This window comes from Pocillopora verrucosa, chromosome 3 (assembly GCF_036669915.1).
Source record: "Pocillopora verrucosa isolate sample1 chromosome 3, ASM3666991v2, whole genome shotgun sequence".
Lineage (NCBI taxonomy): Eukaryota > Metazoa > Cnidaria > Anthozoa > Scleractinia > Pocilloporidae > Pocillopora > Pocillopora verrucosa.
In genome coordinates this window covers 1,075,498-1,098,410 of record NC_089314.1, presented here as the reverse complement: position 1 = coordinate 1,098,410, position 22,913 = coordinate 1,075,498, and the positions used below count along the sequence as shown (strand labels likewise).

Sequence of the window (22,913 nt, the reverse complement as noted above, 5' to 3'; positions counted from 1 at the left end):
ACTTTTTTAATGAATTAGAAAGTAAAAGCGATTGCAGGGCTTCCAATAGTCAGACTGGCTACTTGCCAGGAAAGCATGGAACCGAAAACCTTTTTGCCTTGTCATGATGGTGTCATGACTTAAGCAGCTGAAAGCATTGGTAAAACAGAATGTCCGTAGAGGGACTTTTGTTGAAAAGAGTAACAGCTCATTGTTTGACGGTTGACTAAATACAAAAATATTTAATATTAGAATTGCATTAAGTAAAAAACGCGAAGAATCACGTAAGGGATGCACGTTATTAAATCATCTTTCAGTATTGACTATCAACAAGTTCATGAGTCGAAATTTGAGTTTTTGGGGAGTTTTTTTCATTTAAAGGAAAAAGTTTAATTAATTTCTAACTGCACTAAATAGAGTTCAAACACAGGAAACGATGCAAATATCCCGCGATATTTAGACTGTTGGTTACATTGTACTTGAAAGTCCCCTCACGTCGGCTACGATAGACAGTGTCAAAGGAGAAACGAAAATGGACTGTGCCATTGTTCTTAGTTCAAAGCCCTCTGCTTTACAGTCCTCCTTTCCATCAATGCGCAAAAAGTCAATATCATCACCAAATTTAAATCAATTGATTATTCCCGATACTTGTCAAACGAATTGGTCAGTACTTTTATGAAACAGCCACAGTTAGTTTTCCTCTGGTTCGGGCCCCATTCACACCGGGGAGATTCCGTTCAGTTTTAAAAGTTTAATGTTTTGCAAACACATCGTTCTTAAAAGGCTCCATTTTTGAGAAAAAACAACGAAAGCGCAGACTTTTGAAAACGTTGATAAAAAAGAGTTTCATGTATTTTTTTCTTCCATGAGAGTTTTTCGGTTGTTTTAAGTCTGGATGCATCCATTTGTAAGCGTTTCCAAGAGCAATAAAAACACCCGAGGCACAGGCGACCCAAGCTCCATATGTGAGATGATCAGCTTGCGCAATAACAGTCATGGCGGAATTATAAGAGTTTGTATGGGAATATTTACGACCGCTTTAAGGAATTAAAAGATAGGTCAAATTCTCAATAAAAATACCTCACCTTACTTCCACGGCGTATTAATTGTTATCTGACCGCTTACTTTGATGAAAAGATCTCATTTTAACACCGCCTGTGCCCGAGGTAGCTAAAGAATATCATGTTTCATTTTGTTTGAATTATAAACGGATATTTTCATAACATGCGACGTATTCTTTGAATCTATTAAAGGCTCATAAATAGGACAATATTTGGATGTACTTAATATTTCGTTCAGTTTTTGAATATGTAAATGTAATTTACCAATTTATGTCTAGAAATGCACGTAGTAACGAAAATGACAGATTTGACGAAATTTCGTCGAACCGGGTGAATGTTCGTGGATTGGACTATTTTCGCGAATTTTAGTCAAATTCGTGAAAGCGAAATCATTTAGGCGATTTTTACGCAAGTTGCATCATTAGGGACAGGCCTAACATGTTGGCGAATTTGACGATTTCTATGAAATTGGGTAAATTTGGTCAGTAGATATTTCCCTCGTTATCAATGAATGTTGCCCTAGCCCCGTGCGAAAGGGAAAGCAGTATGTTCTCCCTGGCTGTCAGAGCCTGTTAGGCAATGTATACAAAATATATTTTGCTCGTTCAAACAGCGTGATAGCCGAGTGGAACGGAAATCAATATATATTTCTCTTGTTCTAAAGCGTGTCGCCCGAGTGGAATGAAAAGCGACGATATATTTTCCTTGTTCTAAAACCGTGTTACCGGAGTGGAACAGAAAAAAAAAATATAAATTTCCCTGACCTTCTAAATCGTGTTAACCGAGTGAAAGGGGAAAGCAATGTATATTCCCTTTTCTTACACTGCGTGTTACTCGAGTGAATGGGGAAAGCAATGTATATTTCCTTAGTTCAAAATGTGCACAGGTATTACTGAGACATTTCCAAGGAATAAATGACATTTTAACACGAACAGGTTTTAATCATAAACCTTCACTGACTTCACTTTCGCCAAATTCGTCGTTTTTTTAGGGCCCTTCACGCCAGGTCATTTCAATTTGCTCTTATAATTTTGTCCACGACCTTAGCGAAATTTCATCACAATCATCAGTTTTGAAAAAATTCCTACAGAACGACAAATTTCTTAAAATTCGTTAAAATCGTCAACAAAATTTCGTCAAATTTGTCATTTTTGTTACTGCATGCATTTCGGGACATATCTTTAATTTATTGAAGAACATCGAGAGAGCTAAAAAACGTCTGCCCGTCTTAAAAACTTTTGAAATAAAGTAACCTGGATTAAAAGTTAACCCTGAGTTAGTGCTAATCAGCCTTCGAGCAACTGGGCCCAGCTAATTAAACTTATCCTTAGGCAACTTCATCCGGGTAGATTATAAGTTGTTATTTCTTGATTTAAACTGTTGCGCCTTTTAATGCAAATTAACCAGTTTCATTTCACATTAAATGTCAAGTAACGTCACGTAGACCTATTTAACTAGAAAAACTAACTTTCTATTTAATTTTGGTGTGTTGGTCGACTGTTTCCAGCTGGTTGATTATCAGTAGCTTATATTGAGATGAAGAAGGGTGTCCACATCCATATGGCAATTAGTTTTCTCAGCAAAACAAACACTGCAAGGAGTTCTTCTCTGACAGAAAAACCAAGGAAAAATAATGGTATCTCGATACCGCAAAGCAGTAAATACATAGACGTAGCTGGGTTCACAAACGGTAGGAACAAAAGACACATTGTTGAAACAATCATACAAAAAATATTCCCCCTCAACTCGTTAAAGAAAAAAAAGTTGGTTTCACATCACTTTGTTCTCCAGTGTAGGTTGAGAAAGGGCACATCTAAAAATTCACGTAAAAGATAAATTGCTTCGCCTCGACTTTTGAACTACTGTGGTTCCCTGTAGTTTTCGAATGTAAGAAAAAGATTAGCACAATTTCTGTTATCAATGATGTTACAAAATGCAAATGCAAATCACCCAAAAGCGGTTGAAATGATCGCGGAAGAAAATTAAGAACGATTTTAAAATTGCAAAGATTCACATTCATATTTATTTTAAAACAGATTCAAAACTCTCAAAACTCCCCATTTAATTTAGCAATAAAGAAAAATTCACCGTGCTTTTCTGACTGTGTTTCACCTATGTGTGCGTTTCAAAAAACAGAATTCAACTTTCAAGTTGAACTCACACATCCTTAATTGGTGGGAAGTTTTAGAGTTTCAAAATTACATAGGAAAGTTTCAGTAAAAAAATCGCAAACAAGTCAAAAATACTAAAGAGATTTAAAAATGACTAACATTTTTTGATCTAGTTTGTTTCACAAAAGACGCATCACATACAGCCAAATCTTGAAAGCCTTTTCTTCTTCATTTCCAGGTCGTTTTGTGCGCTACGCAAAGCTGTCGAAACTGAATGGCTAACAATATCAGCAACAATACTCATAAGGCCTCCGGCCAACAAGATTGGATTCGAATTCCTCACTCAGAGTGTATCCCATGGGCAATTGTACTCACTGCTGAATGTCTGGCTACAGTCATCCTAAATATCATCACCATTATCGTATTTGTGAAGCAGCGCGAACAACGGCGCCGGAGTACATACTTGATCATCCATATGGCGATAGTTGATGTCCTCGCCGGGGCAGCCTCTGGACCTCTTCTTATAGAACATAGAATAGCAGAGTATTGTCATCTGTGGAGGTTCGATTTCAATGGGAATCCGAAGTTACTTCACCTAAAATCTGTTTTTGGATTTTTTCCAGTTATCTCGCTTATCAATCTCGCTGTTATTTCCTTAGAAAGACTAAACGCAACATTTTTTCCATTCAGACATCTTTTAGTCAAGAAACAGGTCTATATAATTGTGATCACTTTCATTTGGCTGACGATTGCAGGCATACAAGTACCAGAACAGCTGCGTCTTATAAGCGACTTAAACTATTATATTTTATATTTTTCGTACTTCGTTATTCCACTTTGTGTAATTTTGTTTTCTTATATTAGTATCTTTGTAAAGGTCCGTTACGATGGTCATCCACAAAACCATGGTGCAGTTAGTCAGAGAGATAGAAAACTGACCCATACCCTCTTTCTCGTAACCCTCGCGTCGTTATTGACATGGTTTCCGGTGATGATATATCAATTTCTGCTTATTTTTGAAATCCAGTCAAATCTTTCTTGGCAGTCAGAGTTTCATATCGAGATGACGTGGCAAACCATCTACTTCGCAAACTCATTAATAAATCCGGTGATCTACGCCCAGCAGATGCCACGGTTTAGAACGACTTTATTACAACTATTCCACAGAAATGTAAGTCCCTCATACCCAGTCGAATTGCCGCTTCGGAATTTGTAAAGAAACTCGCAATACCTTCAATCATGTATCAAAAACTGCTTTATAATAAAAGAACAGTGCATAACGATTGAAGAGGAAAGATGGGCAGACACAATGACACTGACTAAAATGTTTAAGATGATTTCCCAATACCGTTAGCCAGCTAAGATTTTATTCAGCGTTCTACTTTAAGTTGAAGACAACGCTAAGCAGGATATAACTGTGATAATAATTATTATCGCACACACATCAAAAATCGTAATAAAATATTAAAATTTACTGTTTATACTTCATAGGGAGAAGTTAATAAAATCAGTTGATCACATCGCGTGATGAAGGCTGTGTCTTCGATTCGCATTAGAAGTGACTTCATCAGGAGGGCATAATTAGTTGCGAAAGGTTTTACGACGAGACAAACAGTGGCGGTTATAGTTTACCGGAAAGGATTAAGGGCGAGAATGTTTCCCAGGTAAATGAATATAGTGCTTTTTAGGATCTGCTCGATGTAATTGTCTTCAACTTTGAAAATTATGGAGATACTGGTTCGGTGAGATCACCGGCTCAAAATTCATTTCAATAAGAAGTCAACCGATGTAAGCTGGTGCCAGCGCTTCTCGAGTAACTTGTGTACTTGATGAAAGGATGAAAAAGATGTCCACGTCTGCTCCTGTAAGGCCGTGGGCGGGCATTTATTTAGTACCACAAAAAAAAGGGGACATGTACACCAAGATATATTGATGTTTACAAAAAAAACAGGAAAATGAATAAAAACGTGATTGAAAATATTTCTTTTACAGTGGTTGTTACCGATTTTATCTTACGAGTCGCGACCCGTGACCCGCGACTACTAGCCAAACTCACGACACGTCATTGGTGATAGCAAGAAACACATTGTTGACTCTTCGAAAACAACATCTCTCTTGGTTTGGACTAGGAAATTAGTTGAGAGAGGAACGAAAACAGACGGGCTAAGCAACTTGGCGCATGTAGATTGCGGTTAATCATGGTTGTTAGGGATACGGCAATAGAAAGAGAGTGCTCTTTTGCATGCCATTTTTTGCACATTCTATTTTTTTTTCGCGGGGAAAAATTTTTTCGCTCTCCTGTTCGTCTCCCCCAACTGAATGCCTGGAACTTGAAGAAAAAAGGATAATAAAGGGCAAAAACAAAAAATCAAAAAATCAAAAAAGAAAAGAAGAAAAACATGAAATGAAAAAAAAAATTTTAAAAGAGGTACTTCCTTAGAGTTTCAACCCTTTCAATTCATTTTTTTTTAATGAGGTAATCGGCCTAAAAATTTTGTTTTTGAAAAGCTGCCTTAAAGTTAACGGCCTGGCTGTATTTTCCATTCATATCAATTAATATTTTCATACATCCTACAGGATTTCAGGGTTACTTATTTCCCAGAGCGGAAAGATAATTCTTCACGCGGCAAATTAGCAACTCAAACTTGCAAAATAATAAGAGAAATTTTAAGAACGGAAACGACATTTCTATAACATTTAAGAAGTTTCACACTGAAAAAGAAGAGTACTTAACACTTAGTGCCAACATTTTTACGATTGTTTTGAACTTTAAAATTAAACTTAATGAAACAAGCTTAAAACTAAGTACGATTAAAAGTTCAACTTCAGTAGAGCATTACGCATTTCAATTTAAGCAAGAAGGCTGAACTATCTGCACCGAGCCCATTCGGTGATATTTGAAGTCGCTCCACTGAAACAAATTCCCCGTCCCTGTCAGGCACGATTTGGACATGCGCCTGATTTCTTGGTCTGAAATCATGTGATTCCAGATATTGACATCTGCCATTTCACCAATGAAACTTTGATATTCTTCAAAGCCTCCTCCCAATTTGTCTTGATCCTGTCCAAGTACAAGGTGTCCACCTCCGCGGATCAATCGGCCTGTAATTAAGAGCAAGAATATGTCTCCATTCCTTCGTTAGTCGTGCTTTTAAACCAATTCGTGGAAAAGTAGTTACTGTTTTTTTGTTGTTGTTAGCTTTTTTAAAGGTGTTTTAGTAATACAAGAGCAAACGATTTAAATAAAGTTGTAGTAAGCAAAACGTTTAATCTGCAAATTTTCACATTTTTTTTGAAAATACTCGACTTGCCTGACGGCAAAATTTTGTGAATTAGTTTGATGTTCGATATTTTCTGAGTACAAATTACCTTTTTCTAATCCTCTTCCACTAGCCCCCATGAACCATCCTTGAACAATTTCCACGATCCATAAGTATTCTCCCATGCGAAGCAAATGTGATGCCACTTTCCATCGTTGGCAGATACATTGGTGGAACTATTATAATGAACATTGAAAGGATTCAAAGTCTTTCCTTAATAATCCATTTTGAAAAGGTTGAACGATCGATAAAGTAGTTGAAGATTATTGGTCTGATAGATTTTGAGTCTGGTGCGATAATTATTGAACCTGTATCCCTCTTCTTTCTCTTTCTGCTCGTAGAGAGGTGAAATGCTAAAATATCATCAAGCTCTGTCTGCAAGGCATTTGATACCACTTTCATGAGATGGTTTATTGTTAACCTCTCATAATTCTAAACCTCTCATGATTCTAAAACTCTCAAATTTCACTCGAAAGTCTATTCAGCCCATCAATTTGAGAAAATTTGATTGAAAAAAAGGCAACTGATGATCGTACGTTCACACCTCTCCCTTTATTCACTCATTACCACAAATGTTCAGACGTGATATAATTTGAGAAAGAAAAACGCACAACGCCGAGAGTTTTTAAGTCAACCATCGGCTTTGTCCAATAGTGCTTTATTTTATGGATGATAAGTGTAAGGAAATAGCATTCAGGGCTCTGCCAATAGGATTAGCCAAATATGGTTCATTAAATAGCTCTGACAACATTTACTATTGCTGATTCACGATTCAAATAGTACAGGACGGGTTCTGCACATCATGCGCAGTTTATCGTTCCTATTCCTCAATGAAAGTGTATTCTCGTACCTCCAAACTGATCGCAAACCGAACCCAAAATCTCCGGGCCTGAATAACAACAGTTCGTTATCCGTTTCACTCACAGCATAGCTGAGAAGTGCTTCATTTCTTCCTGTAGCATTAGTCTTTATCCACATACAAACTGTCACAGCTGTAAGGCTTGGCATTCCATGCGTGATGATTACGTAATCATTTTTACTCTTATATGGAAATAACAAAGAGTAGTTCGGGCTGACTGAAAATCAATTGAAAGGAAATTTAGTGAGGAAATCGATTTTTTTTATAACCATCTTAACGGAATGTTCTACCCACTAGAAAAGTCTGAAGCTCTTCCCTTTAAGAATGAATAGTAACATATCACAGAATCAAGAATATTCCTTGTTACATCTAACATTCCAAGTGATTTCAAGACTAAAACTTGACACCCCATAGAGCTACGACAATTATAACTATAACAAGACGAGCGCAACTTATTTTTCAAAACACTAGACAATTTATCCGGTTAATATTACATGCACTTTGCAATTATTTCCAGGGCAACTTCAACGACACTTCATTAAAGGAACGAAACACCCACAAACGTGATAAAATTGCATATTCGATCTACAACGGGACTCGTAGTTTTTCAGTGATCCTGCAATACATAACAGATATGTCTGGAAGCATCTTGCGAATCACAACCCCACAACGTCCGAAAAACCAACAAATTGATGATTGCCTTTTGACATTCACTGACTAAAGGTAGATACACACAATCGAGATTAGGGATTCCAGTTCCTGGGCTTCCTGTAACATCAGAGAGGTTTGCAGGTACTTCAACGGGAGACTGACTGATCATAAACTACGCGATGATGTTAAAAATCAAATAGCTGAACGTCATCAACCTACAAACAACGCTATTGACTGGGACTTTGCCCAGTGCTTCATCTACATCTACATCTACATCTACACCTACATTCATCTACATCTACATCTTTATCATTAGATGATCTAACTACTTTTAATGACATACTTCGTCTCCGGTTTTCATTAAGGCTAATAAACATTTTTCAGGACTAACCTTACCCGAAAGACACTCTAAATAATTATGGAGTGAAACTCTTACTAAATTCACAAGTTGGCTGCACTCCCGTCCATGAACCGTTGTTCAGGCAGAGACGCTCTGAGGGTCCATTTAACCAGTAACTACGGTTACAACTGAATGAAATAAACTCCCCCGTGCAGTTTTTTTGACTGTGTGAAAAACCATTCTTCGGGTTTTTCAACAAAGGACAAATTTTCCTGACTGATAGATAGATAAATGTAAATACATAGACGCACGAATATAAATATGTCGATATAGATTAATAAAGAAAACATAAATCTCTTGAGAAATGTTGTTAAGTTTCTCATCTCTGATTGTACCGTGATTATTTTTAGTTGATAGGCTAGCTAGGGTGATGCCAGTTTGCATAGGGCGGTAAAGCGAAATCAGGTGCATTCCTTCCATAACCGATGCCTTTATCGTTTCAGATGTGTTCTTAAATTGCAAAGAGAGCTCTTCGATTGACTTAATCACGAAATCCAGTTTCCTTACGATACTTTTGTTAAACGAGTGAGGACTTGTGTACCACGCCTCGATTGTTTTGTTAATTAGAGCCAGTCTTCCTGAAGAAATTGAAAGACATAAACAAAGATCTTAAAATATTTCAATAATAAATGCGTGGATAAAAAACATTGGTTCGTGGTGTAATTTCGAAATGTCAAAAAAGATAGTTTTCTAAATCCAGTTTTCTTTCCATATTTGTGCCCAGGGAGTCGAGGTGTTTGGACAAAGCCTCAATAGCTTTGAACATTGGGTCCTGGTTATCTGTAGATAATCGCGACAAAAAGAAGCTAAAATGGTTGATTACACACATAGGTGGTGCAAAGAAAAATTGTGGAATTCAACCATCAAACCTTTTTAGAAAAGGCTTCCGATGGTTTTTTCACTTTCTTCAGTTTCTTCGAAGACATTAAGATGAGTGGTTGAAATAAGAGTGCAAATACACACGCATATACACGACTTAAAGTGCATACCTTGTAATGCCGAAGCACTTGTCCTCTGAGATGCGTTCTTAACATATGCATTTACTAAATCCAGTTTTCTTCCCATATTTACGTCCAGTGAGTCAAGACGTTTGGACAATGCTTTAAAAACTTTATACATTGAGTCCATCTTTTCTGTAGACAATCATGACAAACAGAAAAGGATTTTTAACACAAGCGATAACCCATTTAAGTTCCAGGGACAAAGGACAAATTGGGTTTCCCGGTGAGGATTCTAGCCCCTCCTATTGCGGCCCAAATGCTCCAGCAGCTGTAATGCAAACATTAAAGCTCTGTAAAGTTTTGTTAAATTATCCAGTTTTCCCAAAGACGAGTTAACGCATTTGACCTAAAACTGATTTCTTAAAACAAGGAAGGCTGATTTACCAACTTAGAGCAGGCACATCTATATAGATAATAACAAAGCCCTCCACACCAACTATGACCTTTTCACCAATCAAAACCTCATTAAAGAAATACCACTACGAGTTCTAAATATACATACCCTGCATTTCCAAGACCGTTGTCCTTTGAGATGCGTTCGTACCATTCAAATTTACGAGATCCTCTCCGATTTGTTTGTCTTGCCAGTCAAGGCGTTTGGACAAAGCTTCAGTGGCTTCGTTTATTGAGTCCAGTTTTTCTAGAGACAGTCATGATAAAGAAAAGTGTTAAAAGAACTGATTGTTTACGAAAGAGGGACAAGGTGCTGGGTAATGATTTGAGCCCTTGAGCAAACCAGACGTTTTACTGACTGAAATAAAATAGCTAAGCCTCACTGAAAAAGTTCAACATTCTCTGCATTTGAGGGCCGGCTCTTTTCTTTAATGAGGCCGCTTTTTCACGACAAAGGAGGGGAGGGGGGGTTGGTAGCGGATGTGTTGCATTGACTGATGCATGATAGTTGCGCAAGAACCGCATTAATTGGCGCAGGAATGCTCAAGTGAGTCAAAGAAGAGAAAGTGTAGGTCATCAGCAAGACGTTTCAATCGCAAGAAGCTTAAAAATTCCTTTCCATAAGAAGCTGCAAGGGGTAATTAATGCAACTGTGAACTGCCAACAGCAATAAGAAGTTGTTTTGCAACGTTTTGGTAACTTCCCAACTAATGTGTCACCAACGAGTGGTTGATCAGCGTAACAGATGCTGACCCAAACACTTCTATTGAGAAGAGAGATAAGATATAGTCTCTGAGATAATGTGCGCGCAGTACAGGCCAATTTTTTGGTGCGTAAATTTCCAGGACTGCCCGCTAAAATCTAAATGGAGAGAATGGCCAAAATGATTTGCTAATTTTACCATAGTTACTCTTTCATTTGGGCGGGAAAATGAGAGTCTGAATATTTTGTTTTCTTCATGATGTGCTATGAAAAGAGCTCTAGACTGGATTTAACTTGTTTCGAATTGCTTTCTACTTTCGTCATTTAAAGCTTCTTTGTGAGAATAGAAATCGTTCACAGAACAGGTAAAACCACTTTATCCTTTCTTGGTAAGACACACTGAGGAGATAAGGCAAAAATATCTTACAAATCTCGTTCTTTCGATCCGTGCATTATGTTTCTGTTTCTCGTTTTCGCCTTTGTGACTGATGGCTCACGTGCTTTGGGCTCGGCCCATGAGTCAAGAAGAGAAAATAACTCTTGGTATGGACCCCAAATACGGTTAGCAATAAGAGGTATATTTTTTGCGACTTCATAGGGGTGATTTCACATCGATGTGTAAATCTTTCACTCGCTTGCTCGAAATGGTTTCCTCTACGAACGTTCTGATACCAAAAACTCTAATAAAAAAATGTTTCTGAGGAAACCATGATAAGTGATCTCTCTCTTTGTGCTTTTATGTGGTGTATCAGGCACCTCGTGCGATATCCACGTCTTTGAGCATAGGTAATTTGCAGATTTGTTTGTAAACATAACTACGACTATGATTGCATCGTGGCGTAGGTAAGTTAACCCTCTTGGCAAGAACCATTTTCCTTGATTTTCATTGGATATTGAAATGTCAGATTTGACACATCCAGTGCGCATCGCGGAGCCAAATTAAGCGATATATGAGAAGGCTGATTACCAGTCAAACTCCAGAAATTTATTTTTCATACATCAAGTTACGGACCGAGTTTTTCTGCTTGGAGTTATAGCCCCTTCGAAGCAGGCCGCACAGTGAAATACGAGCCGCTAAATTGATCAATAATAGCGCACATACTGAATGAGGAATATGATACTTGTAATAAATATTATCCACGAAAGAAGATTACATATAAGGGTCTTTTATCTTTTTTTCCCTAATCGTCCTTCACCATAACTGCACATAAACATCCTTCTTCAAACGTATGTCTTACCTTTCTGTGCCCCGCATACCCTTTGCCCCGAAACATACAGCGTAATAAATATCAATAACAGGACCAGCAAGACAGTCATGGTGAGCAAACAAGCGATCTTCCTGTGTGCAGCTGTTACCCACCCCCTGATAGTCTTCTGTTGCTGTTCTTCATCAATACACAATGGTTGCATTCTGAAACGTAACAAAATGTTTACCTTGGTTTTATTAAACGTACGCAATACCAAAAGGAAATACAACAAAAAAGGATTCCTGTTCGCAGGTTGGTGAAAAATTTCGAGTTCTGTATGTAGTTTTCGCATTTGAAAATGAAAGTATTAAGTCAACATTTTTTTTAACAAATTGCACTATTTGCCGTTTGTATATCCAAGAATCGAAACGACAATTGCAAACGTCGTGCACTACTTTCACAAAGAGTTTTAACCATTCACTCCTAACATAAGCAGGCGTTAAATTTATCAAAATCCGAAGTTCTCCCAGGTGAATGTCGGCAAAACTTGTTGACAGGCTTGGAGAATTGATACTTTTTTTCTAGTGCAGGGGGCGGCTGTTCACAGGCTAAGGTGTTGCTGTCGCTTATTTTTTTTCTTCTTTTTTCTTCTAATCGAAAGTTGATGTGAAACGGAATCAGTCATTCTATAGGCTGTGTTATAAAAGATTAACTATAAAATTACCGACACTATGCGGCCAAGAGCCCTTTCTACTGACACAGCACTCGCCTGCTTTATACTGTAATACAGAAGTTTGAGTCACGTATTACAGACGATCCAAGTTGGCTAAAATCTTCATTGGCAAGTCATTCCGCCAAAATACTCTAATGCCGCTCATTGCATTCGATTTAAAAAAAGCTCGACAACTGAATGCGATACTAACATACTGTTTTTGCGAATAGTTCCCCTATTAAGACAGTTTCTTTACAGTTGCAAAAAACATAATAAAACATAACATTAAACAGTTAATTGCGAATCAAGGACAACTAAGCCAACTTAATTAAATACTTTGCAAATAATGGAAGGAAAATTCAAAACCAACCTGAGGTACTGATTCCCGAGTGAAATGACAAAATAAGCTTTCGCGTGCAAGGTCAAGATTCAACCGCACATCTCGTGTTCAAAATGGAATTTATGACCGAATTCTAGCTGCAGTGGTTATATATGTCTTTCATCATCGAACCATTTCGAGAAACCATACCGATATCACGTGATGGATGTGTTCTTAGGATTGGACAATTCAGGAAAAGAGTTGAATCACGTGCAGATATGAAAACTGAAATGAATATCTCCTCATTTTTGTGTCTAGTGCGTAACACCAAACACCTCGTAAAAGCGGTAAGAGATTGAGTGTCAACAAATGACGTTATGCCTTATTGGTTTTTGTAGCTTACTGCCTAAAGCGGCGTAAGCTGCTATGCTCTCCTTCTGAGTGAGTGAGTGTAACTATAGTATCGAGCCAAACTTTGCCGATTTTGATCCGATATTCCCCGATCTTAACTCCTTTTTGAATCTACGGACTTCTGTGAAGTCGTAGATACTATGCTATCCAGAGTGTAAGTCCTTCCGTATGTCCATAACAATGGAAACCTGCGGATAATGCTCGGAATTCAGTTCGGTCTTTTCCAATATCGTTCGATTTTCGTATCTCGCGTCGGCGATCGTGATCGCAATTGTTTATCTCCTGCAGGTTTTGTGTCGCACTGCTGCGATTATTTGCTCCGTCAAGGGAATACTTGCCCACCCCAAAGGAGTTCAGCCGTCGCATTGCTGCGATTATTGGTTTCGCGATTGATTTTTTAGTCAAAAAACGAAATGAAAGATTAAAATCGCTAAATATTTTCGAATGTGTGCAAATAGGCATGTGGATCAAATTTCAAAGTGAATTATGCAAATTTGTCCGTGTGTGAGGAAATCTCAAGTTTCATGGTATCAATTAATGGGGAGCAAGAGTAAAATGACCAGGAGATATTTCGGGACGACAGTTTAATTCAAAACAGTTCTTGATTTGCGGTTATTAGCGGAAAACGTTCGAATTTCTGACGTGCACAAAGCCCACGCCGTAAAACTCATCATGCTTAGATCGTTGTTTAGTTGACTTCACGGCAAGAAATTGCGTAGCGCTATGATGAAAATTCTAAAAATACTACAATTTGACGCAAATGCACACGCATATATACGACTTAAAGTGCATACCTTGCATTTCCAAAGCAGTCGTCCTCTGAGATGCGTTCTTAACATATGCATTTACTAAATCCAGTTTTCTTCCCATATTTACGTCCAGTGAGTCAAGACGTTTGGACAATGCTTCAAAGGCTTGGTACATTGAGTCCATCTTTTCGGGAGACAGTCATGACAAATAGAAAAGGATTTTTAACACAAGCGATAACCCATTTAAGTTCCAGGGATAAAGGACAAACTGGGTTTCCCAGTGATGATTTTAGCCCCTCCTATTGCGGCCCAAATGCTCCAGCAGCTGTAATGCAAGCATTAAAGCTCTGTAAAGTTTTGTTAATTTATCCAGTTTTCCCAAAAACGAGTTAACACATTTAACCTAAAACTGAATTCTTAAAACAAGGGAGGCTGGTTTACCAACTTAGAGCAGGCACATCTATATAGATGACAACAACAACCTCCACACCAACTATGACCTTTTCACAAATCAAAACCTCATTAAAGAAACACCACTACAAGTTCTAAATATACATACCTTGCATTTCCAAGATCGTTGTCCTTTGAGATGCGTTCGTGACATTCAAATTTACGAGATCCTCTCCGATTTGTTTGTCTTGCCAGTCAAGGCGTTTGGACAAAGCTTCAGTGGCTTCGTTTATTGAGTCCAGTTTTTCTGGAGACAGCCATAACAAAGAAAGGTGTTAAAAGAACTGATTGTTTACGTATGAGGAACAAGGTGCTGGATAATGATTTGAGCCCTTGAGCAAACCAGACGTTTTGTTGACTGAAATAAAAGAGCTAAGCCTCACTGAAAAAGTTCAACATTCTCCGCATTTGAAGGCCGGTTCTTTTCTTTAATGAGGCCGCTTTTCACGGCAAAGGGGGGGAGGGGGGGTTGGTAGCGGATGTGTTGCATTGACTGATGCATGATAGTTGCGCACGAACCGCAGTAATTGGCGCAGGGATGCCCAAGTGAGTCAAAGTAGAGAAAATGCAGGTCGGCAAGACGTTTCAAACGCAAGAAGCTTAAAATTCCTTTCCACAAGAAGCTGCAAGGGGTAATTAATGCAACTGTGAACTGCCAACAGCGATAAGAAGTTGTTTTGCAACATTTTGGTAACTTCCCAACTAAACATCTTTCTTGAAACGTCTTACCTTTCTGTGCCCCGCATAGCCTTTGTCTTGATACATACAGCGTAATAAATATCAATAACAGGACCAGCAAGACAGCCATGGTGAGCAAACAAGCGATCTTCCTGTGTGCAGCTGTTACCCACCCCTTGATAGTCTTCTGTCGCTGTTCTTCATCAATACACAATGGTTGCATTCTGAAACGTAACGAAACGTAACGCAATACCAAAAGGAAATACAACAAAAAAGGATTCCTGTTCGCAGGTTGGTGAAAAATTTCGAGTTCTGTATGTAGTTTTCGCATTTGAAAATGAAAGTATTAAGTCAACATGTTTTTTAACAAATTTCACTATTTGCCGTTTGTATATACAAGAATCGAAACGACAATTCCAAACATCGCGCATCACTTTCACATAGAGTTTTAACCATTCACTCCTAACATAAGCAGGCGTTAAATTGATCGAAATTCTCCCTGACGAATTTCGGCAAAACTTGTTGACAGGCTTGGAGAATTGATACTATTTTTCTAGTGCGGAGGCGGCTGTTCACAGGCTAAGGTGTTGCTGTCGCTGATTTTTTTCTTCTTTTTTCTTCTAATCGAAAGTTGATGTGAAACGGAATTAGTCATTCTATAGGCTGTGTTATAAAAGATTAACGTATCAAATTACCGACACTATGCGGCCAAGAGCCCTTTCTACTGACACAGCACTCGCCTACCTTATATTAGTAATACAGAAGTTTGAGTCACGTATTACAGACGATCCAAGTTGGTTAAAATCTTCATTAGCAAGTCATTCTGCCAAAATACTCTTATGCCGCTCATTGCATTCGATTTAATAAAACCTCGACAACTAAATGCGATACTGACATACTGTTTTTGCGAATAGTTCCCCTGTTAAGACAGTTTCTTTACAGTTGCAAAAAACATAATAAAACATAACATTAAACATTTAACTGCGAATCAAGGACAGCAAAGCCAACTTAATTAAATATTTTGCAAACAACGCAAGGAAAATTCAAAACCAACCTGAGGTACTGATTCCCGAGTGAAATGACAAAATAAGCTTTCACGTGCAAGGTCAAGATTCAACCGCACATCTCGTGTTCAAAATGGAATTTATCCCCGAATTCTAGCTGCAGCGGTTGTATGTGTCTTTCATCATCGAACCATTTCGAGAAACCATACCGATATCACATGATGGATGTTTTCTTAGGATTGGACCATTCAGGAAAAGAGTTGAATCACGTGCAAATGTGAAAACTGAAATGAATATCTCGTCAATTTTGTGTCTAGTGCGTAACAACTAGACACCTTGAAAAAGCGGCAAGAGATTGAGTGTCAACAAATGAAGTAACGCCTTATTGGTTTTTGTAGCTTACTGCCTAAAGAGGCGTAAGCTGCTATGCTGTCCTTCTGAGTGAGTGTAACAATAGAATCCGAGCCCACAACGAACTCTGCCGATTTTGATCCTATATTCCCCGATCTTAACTCCTTTTTGTATCCACGGACTTCTGTGAAGTCGTAGATACTATGCTATCCAGAGTGTAAGTCCTTCCGTATGTCCATAACAATGGAAACCTGCGTCTTCTCCGATATCGTTCGATTTTCGTATCTCGCGTCGGCGATCGTGATCGCAGTTTTTTGTCTCCTGCAGGTTTTGTGTCGCATTGCTGCGATTATTTGCACCGCCAAAGGAATATTTGCCCACCCCAAAGGAGTTTATCTGTCGCATTGCTGCGATTATTTCTTCCGCGATTGATTTTTTACTCAAAAATCAAGATGAAAGATTAAAATCGCTAAATATTTTCGAATGTGTGCAAATAGGCATGCGGATCAAATTTCAAAGTGAATTGTGCAAATATTTCCGTGTGTGAGGAAATCTCAAGTTTCATGGTATCTATTAATAGGAAGCAAGAGGAAAATAACCAAGAGATATTTCGGGACGACAGTTTTATTCAAAACAGTTCTTGATTTGCTGTTATAAGCGAAAAACGTTCGAATTTCTTACGTGCACAGAGCCCACGCCGTAAAACTCATCATGCTTAGATCGTTGTTTAGTTGACTTCACGGCAAGAAATTGCGTAGCGCTATGATGAAAATTCTGAAAGTACAACGATTTGACGCAAAATCTTCTATTAAACAATACTTTTTGAACACATTGTTAGTCAAATGTAATTTTTACCGACCAATGGAGTCGTCAAATTGTCGCTAGGCCCTGCTTGAAGTCCGAAAGTTCGGTATTCGGTTTACAGCCACAATTCGCATCGCTTTAGGGCCTCTTCATATGAGCCCGGTTGACCGGGCTAGCCCGGTTACCGAGATCTCGCCTCACTCCTATTTCCTTTGTAAAAATTTCGATGTGTTCATATGAGAAGGCGGGCCAGCCCGGTTACCGAGATCTCGGGGCCTCTTCATATGAGCCCGGTTGACCGGGCTAGCCCGGTTACCGAGATCTCGCCTCACTCCTATTTCCTTTGTAAAAATTTCGATGTGTTCATATGAGAAGGCGGGCCAGCCCGGTTACCGAGATCTCGGTTGTAGAAACCGAGATCTCGGTAACCGGGATGAAATATTTTCCCATATGAACACTCCAGCCCGGTTACCGGGATGAAAATTTTTCAACTACGCATGCTCAAACTCGTTCCCAGGGCCTCAGTCCACGTTTCGCGCCCTTTTCGACTCTTTTTCATCCCGGTAACCGGGCTGAAATTTCCCATATGAACAGACGACAAAATTCGTCCCGGTAACCGGGCCAGCCCGGTTACCGGGCTCATATGAAGAGGCCCTCGGTTGTAGAAACCGAGATCTCGGTAACCGGGATGAAATATTTTCCCATATGAACACTCCAGCCCGGTTACCGGGATGAAAATTTTTCAACTACGCATGCCTTATAAGGACGCTGACTAAACGGAACGCAGCTCACGCGACCTACAACGCGTGCAAACATGGCGGATGGCGAAGTGTCTTCCACCTTGACTTCGAAGAGATTCCGTTTATGCCAACAACTTCGTTTTTTTCTGTACAAATCTCTCTGCTTCAGCTGCTTTACATTTCGGAAGAAATAACTTTTCTTCCGCAACAAGCCGATCCGGATTGCATCAATCTGCCTGGTTTGATGTATTTTCCATAGCAAAAGGACCCCGTGAAGTTGTAGCACTAGAGCTACGAGCGTTGATAACGCTACGATGGGAGCGAACGATATAACTGTTGAACGTGGCGCCATCTTTGTTTACTTTCTTGAATTTCGCGCTCAAACTCGTTCCCAGGGCCTCAGTCCACGTTTCGCGCCCTTTTCGACTCTTTTTCATCCCGGTAACCGGGCTGAAATTTCCCATATGAACAGACGACAAAATTCGTCCCGGTAACCGGGCCAGCCCGGTTACCGGGCTCATATGAAGAGGCCCTTAGAGAACCGTGGTGTCGTTGACTCGAGAGTTTGTTCTGTCACCTTTAAGAGGCTGTCCGTGTAAGAACGGATAAGGCAAATTTCGGCCCTTCACCGATTTCCCTAAGTTTTTCAGTGAAAGTCGACAATTCTATCCCATGTACAAATATCACATTTATTTTGATCATTTTCATTATTTTTATTTTTTACGAGACAATTTTAAAGGTCACCCCAAAATTGCCCTATTTGTTTTCTGTGACCCCTATAATTAAGCTATAAATATCGAGCGCTATTAAATCCTTATATCCCAATCTAGAAAGCTGATTACTTTACATATTTAAGAATGACTTTATTTCAATACTTCAAAGGTGAAACGATTGCATTCTATAGAATTTTTACCGAGTTATGAAATTTCCAAAATACCTTATCGTGAGCATTGAAATTTGTGAGGAGTGAGCTACATGCAGTTGAAAGCTATTTCTCTTACGTGGGACCTGATCTAGAGTCAAGTCTATTGCAGCTTAAAAGTACTTAGATAGAGCAAGTTAAATATAAAATAAAACTTTTGGGCACTCCTCGTCCTGCGCCGCAGGGAGCTTTGTGAATTTCATAAATATTTGCCATCTTGATTGAAACCAACGATAAGGCGGTCCGACCTGCAGACAGGTTTCTAAAGCGTAACAGCCCTAAAATACTTAAAGATGCCGCAACGATTATCTGAGGGAGTATCAAGATCGATAGAAATCATCATTTTGACCATTTTTTCAAGAAATGGCTGAAATTTTCCGGAAAAATACTTCGTTAATTATTCCTATATGCAAGTTAGCTTCATGCGTTCGTGTTATAATACCCGTCAAAAATAGTTTCTGTAACAACATTTAGCCATTCAAAGAAGTGTTCCTATAAATGTGAAACTCACCTGTTGTATCCTTTCTTAAAAGCTTTACGTAAAATTTCAAGAGCCATTTCCTTTGAACACAATGCGCTAAGGGAATCCAGTTTGTTTTGACAACTAAGTTGTTCATTTCGCTCAATTGTTTTTATCTAGTGCATAATCATTTTCAGACCTCTTTTGCCGTTTTTCTTCAGGAAAATAATTCACTCTTACTTGGGGAAAAATTTCGTCTCACTATTTGTGAAAGTTTTTTAGATTGTGAGCTAGTTGGTTCTCATGACTAATACGGTGGAGTTTTTTCAGTGTGACTGTGGACTGCCGTGAACCAGCCTGGTCACGCAATATCAGCATTAAAAGATTGTCTCACGGCTGGTGAACTCAAATTAAAGAAATATTTAGCTCGGCATTTATATCATGATATGTTGATGTTTCGCTATTGAGAGTATGAAACCTCTCCAGAAGAAATTGAGAAATTATGCAACCGATAGAAATTGGTATATTTAATTTAATAAACGTTTCCAAAAGTAGGTAAGCGAATTTAGTAACTTCAGTTAAAGGCATAAATCATTGAGAAAATTTCGAGGAGAAAGTCTCTTTTGTAAATGCTCGTACATGCTATTGAGTGAGGTTCAACATGACTCACGGTCACGGTAGGCCTATGATTTTTTTGTTTTGAAATTAAAGGCACGACTACAAAATAACAGGCGCCAATTTTAAAATGATTTTTATGGGTTTGCTTACATGTTAATGCTTTAAGCGCTCTTATTCATCGATATAGAACTGTACATCAGGGTACTTAGGGGCAGTGCACATTGCTTCTCAACAAATTCACTGTAAATCCCCTATCAATGGTTTGCCAGGGCTTCATGCTTACAGTCATCCCAACCGTGTCCCGTGTGTTACACTTCATTAAAGCATTGACATTCTTGTATAAAGGACATCAGTTGTTCAATCAGGTCTTTTTTCCTGTCTCTTGATTTAAATGGTACCTCAAAAAAGCGCAAGATTTCTTTAAGCAGTGAAACATTAAAAAGACTCAGCTTATTATCTCTCGCACACTCGCACAAGTTAAAGGCGTCGTAAGACAGAGGGTGTTGCGGCCTCAGTACGTTAGAAATGTGCACCATCAGTTGTTGTCTTTCAGCTTCCTTTTCCTCTAGAAATAGTTCCCTTGGATTGTGCTCGATTCCTGAGTGTGCTTGTTGCCTTCTTCTGCTTGCTGCAAGGTGAGGAAAGAAACCCTGTACTTGGCTCTTGCTCAACCACTCGTCTCGTTCAAACAACCTTCTATTCTGCTCCTCTCTTGTCTTGCGCATATCATTTGAGACTTGCTGAGGGTCAGCTTTTAGCCCTGATTGTTCCCCTAGGTCAAACTTTGCAGTTATATATTTCTTAACTCAGTGAATCTAATGGATCCTGCTCGTGGCCTGTGTAGGGCCTAGCCCATAATGACAGTGTGCAACGCGGGTATTGAGACATTTTCACTTTGGTGGATATTAGGTTCAGACGGTTCATTTTCAGTGACGTTGACGGATGTAGTAAATCTGTCTGCCCAATCTCTACGAAGCTTGTCATATAGCGTTTCTGACGGCCTTTCATCTTTGACGCAATGATCCCCTACGTCCAAATGTGACTCGAGCTCTGAAAATGTTTGGAAACTCTTCACGCATCCAGGCTCGGAACATTCAAACATGCTTATATTCGAATCGTTCCAGTCATTCTCTTCTTCTGAACTCTCTGTCACAGGATCTGAGCATTAATAAACACTTGCATCATGAAGAGGGAAAACTTTTTTCACTAACAATGATACCAGTGTCCCCTTGGCCCTTTAACACCAGCTGGTCAAAAGAGATTTCCTTGCCACGCCCTATTCGGTACGACCTCCACACACGAATACCTTACTCCTCAAACTGGACGTTGTGAAGCTTGCTAAAACCATCTATCTTGTTCACTTCTACGGTTATCTTCGCCTCGTCAACTTCGCAAACGCATGCGGATGTACCTTTCACTGGTCTTTCAGAAAGTGCCCTCCTCATGTCTCCCGCTGATAGAATGTCGTGTCCTTCGTTGCAGAAACGTCGGATGCATGTTTTCATCGGACACAGAATTCTATCACATACATCCTTGCCATATTGTGGCTCTGAAAAGTCGTACCGACAAACTTCTAAACCAACCCGCTTACCAATTCCTCTTGCTACTGCAATGAGGGAGTTATTATGATAACAGCCAGCTTCATCTGACCGCAGATAAACCCAAGTGATGCGAGGCTTTTCGGTCTTAATTTCTCTCAGTGTGCTTTCTATGATGGAACACACGGCGAACCAGTCCTGCTGGCATGCGTCAAACAGATAGGCATACGACCGCAGTTCTAGTCTTCCTTCAAGGTTCGGATCACGTGTGATCACCGTCGAGATGTGCCAACTCAATCCTCTCTTGCCAAACCAATCTGACTGCTTCTCACGATATTTAAGCTGAAGGAACTTCATTGCCCAGTCCATTATTACCAGTGCACAGTTCTGATTAGTTCTTATCGTCTTCAGCTGATCTTGCTTTGCTGCTGCCTGGTTTACAGAGCGAACAATATGAGCCTTCCACCCAAAAATATCTGTCTGTGCCAGTTTGAGGTCGTATAGCAGATCGTCTCGATGTTCACTGCCGTAAGGGATCCAAAATGGACCTCGAACTTTGTCTTCGACTTCATCTAAGACATTTTGCAGATTTTGACACTCGTACAGTTTTCTGTGTGCTGATGGGAGCATTTTTCCTGGAAGTCGGGATCTTGTTCGTCACTTAAAGCGAACTTGCGGCAATGATCAGGACATAAAGCTTCCTCTGGATTGCAGTGAACGCGATAATTGGTCTTTAAGTAGCGTTTTCCAATCTTAAGCCTTTCCTTAACCTCAGCGCACCATTGTCTATTCATTCCTCCTTTCTCTAGATCATTTCAATTTTCTAGAAACCAGCAGAGCCATCGGCAGAAGTATTGTCGAGGCCTTGTGACGACTTTCTCTGTGAAGCTTGTCTGACTTCTAGGATTTTGAATTAAGTGGTGCGACTGAGAGGTTCAAACTTCTCCTCCTGACAAAACTGTATGTACTGGCTAATCATCGTAGACCGCGTCACGGTACGCACCACGTTCGGCATCTCGATGGTTTCGCCACTGTCTAGCTTAAGGAATTTAGTTCCGTAAGACACGTCTTGATAAAAGTATGGGCGATTAATGAACTCAACAAAATGCTCGACTTTGGTCATATCAATGCGAACACGATGATGTATCTTCTCCTCTGGCACTTGACCGGGACCTATCGTTCTTGCATGACACCGCGCTCTTTATATCTGTCGTGTAGACAACTTTCCATATGGCGAGTGTAGTTCTTTTAATATGCTAACCGAGTACTTATACGCATAAAGGCTAAGAATTTGCGTCTTGATGCTTTTGGTTTTGGCATTTTTGTAAGCGGTTATCAAAGATTTCAACAAATCATCGGCTTCTGCTGTCTCATCCTTTTCTCCACCTGGAGACAACAAGGCGTGAAAGAGCGTCTTGCCGTCATTTGGGGCTATCACATTACACACGAGCATACAGTCTTCAACCGCTTTCTCGATGTAGAACTGTCGCTGG

General features: G+C 39.4%; 1 protein-coding gene, 1 long non-coding RNA gene and 1 pseudogene across 2 annotated transcripts; all 3 read right to left on the bottom strand.

Moving 5' to 3' along the window:
- Positions 1–5,322: 5,322 nt before the first annotated feature.
- LOC131780219 (uncharacterized) lies at positions 5,323–8,349 on the bottom strand. The gene is made up of 4 exons (XR_010717015.1): positions 8,325–8,349; positions 7,322–7,547; positions 6,521–6,647; positions 5,323–6,253 (listed from the first exon to the last, which is right to left on the bottom strand). It is a non-coding gene; the product is annotated as an uncharacterized lncRNA (long non-coding RNA).
- Positions 8,350–9,054: 705 nt separating this feature from the next.
- Positions 9,055–15,071, bottom strand: LOC136280048 (uncharacterized). Its single transcript, XM_066164675.1, has 7 exons — positions 15,035–15,071; positions 14,415–14,552; positions 13,901–14,039; positions 11,716–11,888; positions 9,885–10,022; positions 9,371–9,514; positions 9,055–9,161 (listed from the first exon to the last, which is right to left on the bottom strand). The coding sequence occupies exons 4-7, from the start codon at positions 11,885–11,887 to the stop codon at positions 9,055–9,057; spliced, it is 561 nt and encodes a 186-aa protein (XP_066020772.1). The 5' UTR covers position 11,888; positions 13,901–14,039; positions 14,415–14,552; positions 15,035–15,071.
- A 5,119-nt stretch (positions 15,072–20,190) lies between these two features.
- LOC136280043 (uncharacterized) lies at positions 20,191–21,327 on the bottom strand (annotated as a pseudogene).
- Positions 21,328–22,913: the final 1,586 nt, after the last annotated feature.